This window comes from Stegodyphus dumicola, chromosome 5, assembly GCF_044657685.1.
Source record: "Stegodyphus dumicola isolate Sdum_Otavi_A_Nest chromosome 5, ASM4465768v1".
Classification (NCBI taxonomy): Eukaryota; Metazoa; Arthropoda; class Arachnida; order Araneae; family Eresidae; genus Stegodyphus; species Stegodyphus dumicola.
Genome location: NC_140772.1, coordinates 161144193 through 161156860, shown reverse-complemented (window position 1 = coordinate 161156860; position 12668 = coordinate 161144193). Strand labels below are relative to the sequence as shown.

The 12668-nt window shown below is 34.0% G+C and overlaps 1 protein-coding gene across 6 annotated transcripts in view; it reads left to right on the top strand.

Moving 5' to 3' along the window:
- The first annotated feature begins 3497 nt into the window (after positions 1-3497).
- fal (SAM and HD domain containing deoxynucleoside triphosphate triphosphohydrolase falten) overlaps positions 3498-12668 on the top strand; it is a 68027-nt gene continuing 58856 nt past the window's right edge. For 4 of the 6 annotated variants that reach the window (XR_004759578.2, XR_015041315.1, XM_035368880.2 and 1 more), the window contains exons 1-2: positions 3498-3699; positions 3851-3921. Coding sequence is in view for 4 of the 6 variants with exons in the window: in XM_035368880.2 (XP_035224771.1) it covers positions 3663-3699; positions 3851-3921 (108 nt within the window). In the remaining 2 variants the exon portion in view is untranslated. Of the gene's footprint in view, positions 3741-3850; positions 3922-12668 lie in introns of all 6 variants that reach the window. The other 2 variants (XM_035368878.2, XM_035368879.2) reach the window with 2 other exon arrangements.

Below are 12668 nucleotides of genomic sequence, written 5' to 3'. Positions count from 1 at the left end.
TATATTATCTGAAATCTTAGTTCCATTCTCATATTGCTTTCCTGTCTCGAGAAGCAGAAATTACTTGGAAATATATCGCGACTGGTTGAAATCTATAAAAAAAACCAGAGAGAAAACATCTCAGCTTAGTTGTTTCGTTAGTTGCTTAGTTACTGTTGTTGCAAGTTGTAGTTCCGCGTGAACTGAGATAAACCGGAGTTAACTTTTGCTTTAGATATACGCTTTGCATTGCGTTGTGTTTTAAACTTTTTAGTAATTTGAAGTATAACTACTTATTATACTGCGTGATATTGTGAACACTTGTACGAATATCTCTAGGGAAAATTACAGAATTTTGATATATTTCTTTTGATAAGAATAAATTTTATTAACCTATTATCGAACTTAAGCATTTAATGAAAATTTCAAATTTTTATACTGAGTATTTTCAATAATTTAAAAATTTCGAATGTCACGGAAATATTTTAATAAACTGAATATTATATTTAGTTACTGGATCACTAAAACTTTGTTGTAGTTACCTGTTCTATAAAATAGGAGTACTTCATGTTAATTATTTAGAAAGTAATCCTGTGTTGCGATATATCACATTCATGGCACTTTAATATGTTACATTCACGTCACTCTATGGAGTTATATTAAAGTCGCAATGTATGTCGCATTACATGTATGTCGCATTGTGACGCCTCAGCAATACCACAGTGTAACTTCACAACAGCGTCGCAGCGTGACTAAGCATCAACTTTACAGTGTGACTTCAAAACAATACCACAGTGTGATTTCACATCAACGTTCCAATGTGACTTCACATCAACGTCGCAATGTGAGGTTATACGAGGGTAAGTTGAAAAATAAGTTTCCCCTCTCGACTGTGGTCAGAGTTGTGTATGAAAGTCAAAAAATAGAATGAGACATTAAAGATATGACATACCTTTATTTTATTATTCTCGAACGAGTACGTTGAGACATTTGTCATATCGCTTGATAAGCTTCAAAAAGTCCTCCAAGAAGAATTCAGGCTTTGCATATGGAAGAAGCGTTGAACAGCTATGTGCGAAAGGCGACACAGCAGAAAAACGTGTAAGTCACCGATACACCATTGGGTAGAGGTCGCTGCAAATCAAGCAGATGGCGCTGTTGCAGTGCCTGCGCAAAGCGGAGACCAGCCTCTCATTTGAGCCCCGGTAGGTATGGAGAGAAGGTGCGTTTTGAAGTGGTCAAAGGAGGAAGTGAGAGCGGTTATCCGCTATGAATGGGCACGTGGAGTATCAGGAACAGAAGTTCATAACCGCCTCGTGGAAGTGTATGGGCCAGGTGTAATGTCGAAGCAAATGGTGCGGAGATGGTGTCGCACATTCAGTGATGGACGTCAGCAAGTGGAGGACATACCGAGAGCTGGACGGACGCGCACGGCCACTACAGATGCAAATGTCAGGAAGGTGGATGACATGATTAGAGCGAACCGGCGTATCACCATCGATGAAGTAGCGGAAGAACTTGGAATCTCACATGAGCGAGCTCAAAACATCATCCACGACATTCTTCGATACAGAAAAGTGTCAGCACGATGGGTGCCCCGACAATTGACCTCGACACACAAGGAACAATGCATGGGGGTCAGCCTGGAACATCTCGTGCGTTACCATGAAGATGGCAATGACTTTCGGTTTCGGATTGTGACGGGGGATGAAACGTGGGTCCACCATTTCACGCCAGAATCGAAGGCCGCATCTATGGAGTGGAAACATCCGTCATCACCTGTCCGAAAGAAGTTCAAGACAACTCCCTCTGCAGGTAAAGTGTTCCTCACAGTTTTCTGGGACGCCCAAGGAGTTTTGTTGCTGGACTTTTGGAGGTTGGAACCATCAATGCTACGCGCTACTGTGACTTCCTGTCGAAATTGAAAGAGGCGATTCGGAAAAAGCGGCCTGGTTTTCTCCCATCTGGCGTTCTGCTGTTGGATGACAATGCCAGACCACATTCGGCGACGGCAACGCAAAACCATATTGCAACTCTTGGTTGGGAGCGCCTACACCATCCGCCATACAGTCCTGATCTCGCACCAAGCGACTTCCATCTGTTTCCGGCTTTGAAGAAAAATCTCGGGGGAAGGCGCTCTGGAAGCAATACTGAAGTGAAACAAGCCGTTCAACGCTTCTTCCATATGCAAAGCTCTGATTTTTTCCTGAAGGGCTTTTTGAAGCTTATCAAGCGATATGACAAATGTCTCAATGTACTTGGTACTTATGTGGAAAAATAAAGGTATGTCATATCTTTAATGTCTCATTCTATTTTTTGACTTTCATACACAACTCTGACCACAGTCGACAGGGAAAACTTATTTTTCAACTTACCCTCGTATAAACGCAGTGTGACGTCACAAAAAGTGGACATTAAGCCATGCCTACAGCGTCACTGCGATATTGAGATCGTCACATTGTGACACATTTGCAATGTCGCAGCGACGTCGCTGTGTTGTTGCAGAAGGTAGATGGCGGACTATTGTTAGAGCATCAAGCAAGAATGTCCCTAGAATGAATAGTCCAGAAAAAGCCATAAGCGAAAACTTATTTGAATTTGTGCTTTTACCATTTGGTAAGAAAATTTTACTATTTGCGTAAACAAAATTTAACTTGCAGTAACCATATAAACTGCCCTCCAAAAGTAAAGGAACAACAGCATGTTTTTCAAAGCTCACCATTACAAAAATGTCAGAACATTTAAATTCACAGTTTATATGCATGATAGTAACTAAGTTTAAGAAATTATCTACAGAAACCATTGCTACCACTTTTATTTTCTAGAAATGAATACTTATGTTGGAGTTGTAGAAAAAATGCTAAAATTGTAAGTTTTGTTCACGAGTGTTGATCTTCATTTGTTATTAGCAGTTTCGTTAACACGATCTTGGAGCATACAATGTTCTATATGAAAGTTCCTCAACAGAGGGGACAACCACACTCTGCTACCAAATGTTGGTATGTGATTTGGCATATAAATGATATTCTATAAAGAATTATCTACTTCTAATAAAAACACATAGTAATATATGAAAAGAAAACTTTATTAAAGAAAATTAGTCATAAGAAACCTTATCGCTTTCTACAAAACCCTTAACAAACTCTCTCTCGATGCCAGATCCCTTTTTTAATTCATTCTTTTTACAATTTAATATCAATGTTGCCAAAATATTAAAACTTAAATTATACTTTATAAACAAATACTATCAGTAATTACTGTTCTTGTGTTCAGCTATCTTAAGGTCTTCCTAACCTGAACTTTCAATTTTCTGAAAAAAGTACTATAAATTTGCATCTCTAGAAATTATTCATGTCCCAGCCGCCAGGAGAAATCAGATGAATATGATTAATATTTCTTTAATTTTAATTAATTAACGTTGTAAACTGAAGCGAGATTCCGGTACATGAAATCGATGGAAAAGCCTCGTGAGAATATTACAATTTCTTGGCAATGGCTCTGTGGCAACAAATCGAATAACATTTTATGTTGCTGTTTTTGAAAGAAGTTTCGGTTTTGATGCGTACTCTTTCCTTGACCTACAACAACATACTCCGAAACTAATGTGAAACAAGTTCGTGAAAATAATTTATTTCTTTAGCTGGATCTTCGCTTATATATAAACTTCCTTTTCGAATCAAAACATGGAATCTCCAGGATTAAGTACCGACGACTTAAATAGTGAGTGCGCTTGTTTCTGCCTGCATTTGTTTCAAGAATGGGTAATATTCGACTTTGTGTTATGCCTATGAGTTTTTGTCATCATTTTGAAAATGTGTTTAATTTAAATGTAGCATTTTAAGTAAAATGTATAACGATTTTTGTTTTTAAGGCTCCCTTGATTGTTACACAAATGGGCTTCCGATGTCACCGAGTTCGAAGACTGGTTCATTTGCAACTAAAGTGAGTTGCTTTTTAAGAGGCTAAAGTGCAATTTTATCTCTGTAATTTTCATAATTTAAAGTACAGTGAGGCCTCTCATAATAATTACTTTCTGAAGAAAACTAGTCATAACAATGACTAACAATTAATTTATTAGTAATAACTTGATAAAAAACTATGATTAATGGTAATTATTTTTAAGGTGACCACCTCCAGGAAAGATTAAAATCTGAAATAACACGTGGTTACCTTAGAAAGCTTTTATGTGTTACATAACAAAAATATGTTAATGCATTTCACAATAATATATAATTTCATGTATTTTTATTTTGGAAATTAAATTTTAATTGTCTATAGAATACAATGAATGAGGGATATATTTTAGAATGCAAGTAAATTCTTTAGCATAACTAATAGTAATCTTATGGATATTTGACAAGTTATAAAAATGTTTAGCAAAATAAATCCAAAAATTAATTTAAAGTACAGTACAAAGTCTGTAATCCGGATGCCCATTATCCAGAATGATCTATAATCCAGACCTCAAAGCCACAAACTTTTTTTTTTTTTTTTCCTGTATGCTTTATGTATGCGCGTAATGCATTTAGCACAAAAAATGAAGCAACTTGAACAACTTACATTAAAAGAAATGTTTAATAAAGTAAATAAATAAATATTAAGTTTTTTTGTTTTTTGTAAATTTTGATACCCTTTAGATCATTTTCATCTTTTTACTTGTATAATTTCTGCATGCTATCTTACCAGATTTAAATTGATCATCTATAATCTGGAAAAACCCTTAATCCGGAATCGCTGAAGTCCCGACGAGTGCGGATTACAGACTTTGTACTGTATATAAATATAAGGTGAACCTTGTAGCTGTCATCTCTGAAAGTGATTAATACTTCTGAGAATATTAATAGCTTTATAAGATTACCATTGCAGAAGATTAAAATTCTGATAATGGTTATCTTAGAAACAAATCAGTATATTTCGTTAACTTATCCATGTCCCAATTCGAGGCCTTGTATATCATGTAGGCCTCAACCCAATTATTGCATAGCCTGAATTTAGAGTCCAAAGTTCCTAAATTTATTTTAAAATTATTCATAATCCTGTACCTCCATTCTACCAAAAAGGTGTGGAAAGCAGTCATTGGGGTTCTTGAAGTATAATTAATTTAGGGTTCATACTTTGTTAAGCTTTGTTTAGGGGTATAGGCAGCAGCGTAGCTAGGGTGGGGAGACATCTGTCCCCAGGCGCAGCATCCAGGGACTGCCAAACTGAGGTTATGAAATTTTAGAATGAAATGCTTCCCATTCTTGGCACACAGAAAGGGGCACAAAATCTTCAGTTGTCCACGAGCACTGAAAACCCTAGCTTTGCCTCTGGGTATAGGTGTCTTAATGGATACATAAAATGATTGGCAGATACGTGATGTCAGGAGAAGGCAAACCGTGACTCTCAAGTCTCATGAGGCTTTTAATTTACATACAAATGAAATAAAATTGAAAATGAATACTGTGATAGATGAGTCTTGACCAATGTAGAGTCTGTTTTCTAATGTACTGTCTGAAAGTCCTAGAGAAGATACGAGATGATTGCCACTTATAAGTCAAATGCATAGAGAATATTTCAGATGCCATCCTTGAAGGCATAGAAAAAAATCATATCACATTCATTAAAACTGTCATTTGTAATTTATGATGCAAAAAGTATGACTGGAGCAAAAAAAAAAAAAAAAGGGTTTTAATTTGAAAAGGAAAAATTAATAATGAAGTGGTTATTTTATATTCATCAGAAAGTACTTCTATTTGAGAGCTTTCCAGAGACTTTTGTATTAAAGCGTTTTGTTTCTTAAATAAATGAAATTGAGCTAATGCTTGATAACAAGGATGTTCAATATTTATTTATTTTTCCATTATGCACCTTTCATGCTTTTTGGCACCTGGGAAAGAAAACAAAACAGATGCGGAAACCCCATGATGGCTACATCCGGGGATTAAACCCTTTGTCTGTCTGTAGGTTTAATATAACACATTTTGTAATGTGTTTACAATTAATATACTTGCCAAAATGCATGGCAGGCGCATAACAAAAAAGTACAGTTTAATGTTCATAATTTCCAGACTATAGCTCCATTACGAGGCGAGGGAAATATTGTTGTTTCAGTGTTATTTCAAACAAAAGAAATGAATTCTGTTCATTGAAGATTTAGAGAAGGTAGCCTCAACTCACTTCTTAAACATACCTTAATATCACCAGAAAAACGGTGATCTCATTAACAAAAATTATTTACTTTTAAGACAGCAATTTTAAAATGTGAAAATTTCCTTCAGTGACAGGGGTTGGACAAAAATATGGAAATACCTTTAAAAAAACATGTTTCTTTGCTTAATATGGTGTAGGAAACCCGTTGGCATCCAAAACAGCTTGCAGTCTTCTTGGAATGGATAAATACATTTCCTGTATGTTTGCCAAGGGAATATTATACCATTCTTCCTGCAAAACGGTGGCAAGTTCAGATAACGATGTTGGCGGTGGATAACGAGAACGCACTTTCCGTTCCAATGTAGACCACAAAGGTTCGATAATATTCAGGTCTAGTGACTGTGGTGGCCAGGGGAGATGGGACAATTCATCCTCGTGCTCAGAAAACAAGTCCTGGACAATGTGAGCTCTGTGAACAGGGGCTTTGTCGTCTTGGAAGACACCATCACCATCGGGGAACAAAGTTTGTACCATGGGATGAACTTGATTGGCCAAAATGTTCACATAAGTCTTGGCAGTCATGTGCCCTGACACAGTTATCATGGGGCTAGCAGAGAACCACGATATGGCTGCCCAAACCATAACAGAACCCCCGCCATGTTTCACTCTTGGCAACAAGCAGTCTGTATTATAGGCTTGAGATGGCGTTCTCCAGACGTAAACTTGGCCAGAAGTGGGAAACAATGTGAAAGAAGACTCGTCAGACCATATTACTCGCTTCCACTGCTCTATAGTCCAGGCTATATGACTTAAACACCACCTTTTCCTGTTACAGGCATTAGCATCACTGATGAGTGGCTTCTCAATTGCAGCACGGCCAGCAATTCCCTGTTTATGAAGCTCCCTTCTAATTGTTTTGGTACTCACAGGGTTCGGTAACACAATATTAATTTCAGCAGTAACTTTTGCAGCTGTGGTCTTCTTATTTTTCGTCACAATTGCCCTTAATGATCATCTGTGACGATCACTCAGGACACACTTTCGTCCGCACTGTGATTTAGCAGATGATGTTTTTCCGCTTTTCAAATATGCGGAATAAATCTTCGATACAGTATCTCTTGAAACACTAAACACCTTGGCTACTTTGTTTACGGAAGCACCTACCATACGTGCTCCAACAATTTGCCCACGTTTGAAGTCTGTTAACTCTGACGTAATGCAATGACAACCTCACATAACAGTACTCCGACAACAACTGAACTGTTTAGCACATTTACGAAGTTGTATAGGTCGCGTCAGTAGTCAAAAATGCCAGCGCCACCTACATATTTCATTAAAATCAATCTTTCTTTTCAAACATGCATTTCACAAGGTGTTTCCATATTTTTGTCTATTTTACAAATGATAAAATGACCAACTTTTATTACAAATACTTTTAATGCCAATATGAAGGAGTTAATTTTTTCTCTGTTGGCAGAATTAATTAATTCTTATTGGCAGAATTAATTTTGAAATACTGATGATGGATTTGACAATCAGAGATTTAATAAACTCTAAATTTTTTCATGTTAGACTGCTATAAAAGACTTGTAAGAGACTCGATGATTTTCAAAGCTTTCAGTCTTTGGAATTTATATCAGGAGTACAAAAATTTGCATTTGTTGTTTTCAGTATTTTTGAGTATGTTAGAGCAGTTTGTAGGGTTCTGCTGTGTATAGAAGGTTAATTCATGTCCTTCAGACTCTACTGAACTGATAAGTGAGTTGTTGCTCTAGTTTGAATTAAGATGACAAAGTCTTAGGCTGCTATCACACGTCGGTTTGTTTCGAAAGAACAACTGTTTGGAACAATTTTTCTGCTTTGTCACAACAGCCAATCATCACAGCTCGCTTTGGGGTTAACACAGGGAAAACTGGTTCCCCATTACAAGCAAGCTAACAACATTCGGCGCTGATAGCTGATTGGTTGAAAACAAACAATTTGCAACTTTTTTCGAAAGGAAGGAAAAAGTCGCACGTCTTTCTTTCAATAGTAAACCCGGCAGAAAAATTGTCCCAAACAGTTGTTCATGTGAAACAAACGCCGTGTGATATGGGCCTTAGGGAGGCTAAAATAATTTTTTATTGAACTCTTTAACAGAAGGCATCACTTATGTTACAGAATTTAATTCCGAGTATTTAAAATTACAAAAGATGAAGTTAAATTCAAGTAATGTAAATATGATTTTATACACAAAAAATAGTCTCCTTAAGTTGGCTAGCAAAATGACTCATAGCCATAATAAACTTTGCCAGAACTGGTGAAAACGTAAAATTGCAAACAAGCCTGCTAGAAGCTTATCTCTGCAACATTAAAGCCCATGTTTTAAGTATTCCATGATTAATTTGCATTCTGGTGAGGATTATGCAAAGAAGTTATAGTAAAGGTTCAAATCATAATAATTGGTTAGCTAACATAGCGCCAACGTAAATCGCCAAAAATCCGTGCAACCGTGTACCAAAGTAGTACCTTATTTTCTAACATGAATTTCATTAAAAGTAAATTCAAAAGCCACATTATGGATGCCATTTTAGAATCATGCCTTAAATTAAAATTTTTTTATTATTATAAGGTAGATATAGGAAAAGGAATGCCAACTTATTTCTTATACAGTCAAAAGTCTTTAATTCGGACACCCATAATCCGGAATGATCTATAATCCGGACCTCAAAGCTACAAACTTTACAAACAACGCGACGCATGTGCGTAAGACCTTTACGGCTGCTAATATGCTTGTGCACATGCGAAAAATACGTTTACGAGTGCGCGTTTAATGTAAGACGGACGGTATAAGCTAAGCTAAAATTATCTAATTATCTATTTCAGTTAATGTTGCAGATTGCATTGTTCCTTAATCTTCGAATTGGATCCGGCTTATTATTTTTTGCAGACTGTTAGAGCAATTTTATAAAAGTAAGCTTGAACTTTTGATTATGTCAAATAGAATTTCTGATATATATTTATTAATATGTAAAGGATCTACAAAGCAAAAGTATGTTTCAGAGTTCATTAAACAAAAAGTGGAATTGCTGCAAAAAATGGATAAAGGCATATCCTTTGTTTATCTAAACTTTAACGTTTGTTTATCTAAACTTTGTTTATCTTTAACGCCGCTGCGCAATGAATTGGAAGTTGATCTGTCAGCACTATCCTTATCTTCAGGGCAGATGTTTTTATTTTATTTGGCTTATAATTCCTTACTAAATGTAGTGTTTCATCTCAATGTACTCTGTCTTTGATATGATTTAAATCAAATTCCTCGTCATTATAATTTGCTTCCGATAACGAAGAAAGTAACAGAAGTTATTGAAAACACAAAAATTTCGATTGACAAATTAGTCGGTAGACACAGCAATTATAGGACTTGAACAGCGGAACTTTGTAACTGAACAAGAAATTATGTTTGTTTATAGAATTAAAGAGAATGTACTATCACATAAAAAACGAAGCAACTTAAACAACTTACATTGAAATAAATGTTTAATAAAGTAAACAAATATTAAGCTTTTTTTTTTTTGTAAATTTTGATACCCTTTAGATCATAATTGTTCTTTATTTCATAAATTATGGTTTCATATTTTTAATTTTATAATTTCTGCATGCCATCTTACCAGATTTAAACTAATGATCTATAATTCGGAAAAATCGATAATCCGGAATCGCCGAAGTCCCGACGAGTCCGGATTAACGACTTTTGACTGTACTAATTAAAACCAATGTGTATAATTTTGTGTGCAATTTTACCCTTCATTTAATAAACATGTAATTAATATTATAAACCTGTTTTAATATTAATTTACATTTTCTATATTTGTAAAAATATGTTTATGGCTCTTGAATAATTTTAAAATTGTTGTGAGGGATACGTTTGACTCTTCCATCTCGCAAGTTTGCCGATTTCCAAGTTTTTGGTAATGCCTGTTATATAGAGCATTCTTACAAACTAAATGTTTTTCTTCAAAAAAAAAAAAAAAAAAAAAAAAAAAAGTGGGCAAACATTTTTAACTTTTTCCAAAAAATATTCTTAATCACATCTTCAGTTTTTCTTTTTGAAAATGTGGTAAAACTAGATCAAAGCAAAAAGTTGATATGCTGTCTAAAAAAGTTATTATGTGTTGAGTATGCAAATAGAAAGTCTGTTACATAATTTTTTTAATATGTATGTATTTTTATATATTTACTATTCCAAAAGAAGTGCCATTCAGACCGATTTATTCATGAAATAGGGAGGATGGGCATTTATCATGTTTTAGGGATTTCTTCTGTTCTTATTTTTTTCTGTATTTATTTTTGAAGTATTCAAACAGCACAAAATTAAGGAAAAAATTACTTTTTAAGTAATCTAAGCTGAAATATTATCACCATTTGTAATGAACTGTTTCATTACATTGTGCTTAATTATGTGTGTTCAGATATTTATATATTGATAAAAATACAACTATTTTCAAAGTTTAATTTTGCTATCTGTATGCATTTAATTATACATTGTAATAAATAATTTCTATTTTGTAATAATTTTTATTATAAATATTTAATTATTATATTTTATTGTAAAATTTTCATTACATTATTAGAGTTCTAATATTATTATAATTGGTTATAATAATTTTATGATAATAGATTATTATTATACTGTAATGAATAATTCCATATTATTACTCTGTATTTTTTACTTCCCTGTACGAAGTAAAAAGGAAGTATTGTAATTTCGAAAATTTTCAGGCAGCATATTTCAACGAAAATATCAATTTTGAACGCCATCGAATGCAATTTAACGATGTTTTTGCGTGATATCTGTAGGTAAGGACAGAATAAAATACTCTTTTCCTTCAAAAAAATTATAAAACTGCTTTAAAATGAATTCTGAAGAGAATTTTTCGTCGCGTCTGTACGCACGTATCTCACATAACTCAAAAACAAGTAGCCTCAGAACATTTGAATTTTGTATATAGGACTGCTATAACATGTAGATGTGTACCTCGTATTTTTGTTGCAATCGACCACACCAAACGTATATAAATATATTGATATATATATCCACTCTGTTACCCGGCTCAGTGATCTCAGTTTCTTTACTCTTATATGTTTATAAATTGTACGTTATTTGCTTTAAAAATGATTGAATTATGTTGTTCTTATCTTCCGGTTAAGATTTTTATGCCTTTAGTAAATCCGTATGCAATATTTTTAGAATTATCAACAATTTATAAGTTGTTTAAGTGCCGTTAAGCCTAATAATTTTTTTGATGGCAGCCATTGCTTGTTTACATTTGAAACAGCAGAAGAGTAGATTTGTTGCCAATCTAGAGAAACTTAGCTTCACAACAACAAAGATAACGCCTTCACTTATTATTGCGAATTAAATCATACTTAATCCTTTCTGGAATTTTTTCAAGGAAATAAGTGTTTAAAATTTACTTTGTAATTTTTAATACAGATATTTTGAGTTTTTATGTATTTTTGCCTTGCTGTGAAGTGAGAACTGAATTAATTGAATGAGAAATATTCAATCGTCTGTGAAAAACTGTTTCTTTTTTGTTTTGTTTGCTTAATTTCTTTTATACATAGTTCTAACTTTATTATAGTATTTGAATAGAACATGTGGCAATGATTAGATAATTCTTTAAATGATATAAATTTTGTGCATTCTGAGTTATAATATGAACGAAATACTATAATAGTGTTAAGTGAACCTCTAGCGCCAGAGTGTCGCTATGGTAAACAAGTAGAGTGAATTTTAAAGAATGCATTTATTCTATTGTGGTTTATGCACTGACGGTGAAGTAGATTTAATTCAATAAGTTTAAACAAAATGCAAGAAAAAATGCGTATAATTTAATATTCCGTACAAGGAAGTCATGTGGTGTACACATCAGATTTTTTATCTTTGAGGTTAAATGTGTGTACATTATTACTGACTGGGAAAAAAAAATTTTTTTGGAGGGAGGGGGGTAAAAATATATTTACAGGCGATAACTGGCAATTTTTGGTGGTACATGGATACCGAGTTTGTGCAGTTCTTATACTTGCTATTTTGGCTTTGGGTAGTGGCGATTTTTATGCTAAAAATTGCCGCTGCACAAAGTCAAAATATCAAATCAAAGAATTGCTCAAGCTTGGTAGCCATGTACATATGAACCTATTTTCACTTAAAAAAACATCAGAGATTTGCACAGACTTGGCATTGCACATGCCCTTGCCTTTGTCCATCTATACATCAATCCATTTTCACGTAAAAAGGTCAAAGGAGCAACCAACAAAAAGTATATAATCTCGATAAACTACATTTTAAATCAAACAATCAAATAACATAAAAAAGGAAATTCATCTTAGCACTACACAAAGGAAATATCCACTTACCTCATTTAGAAATCTTTCTGTCTTCAGTCAAACAAAATTTCTTAACAGCATCCAAAAACTTCCTAAAATTATCTGAACCTGTGATTTATTAATCTTTATACTGGCGTCGCCACGTAAATTCACAAAGAGTCAAAAATATTCTCCAACATTTGACCATA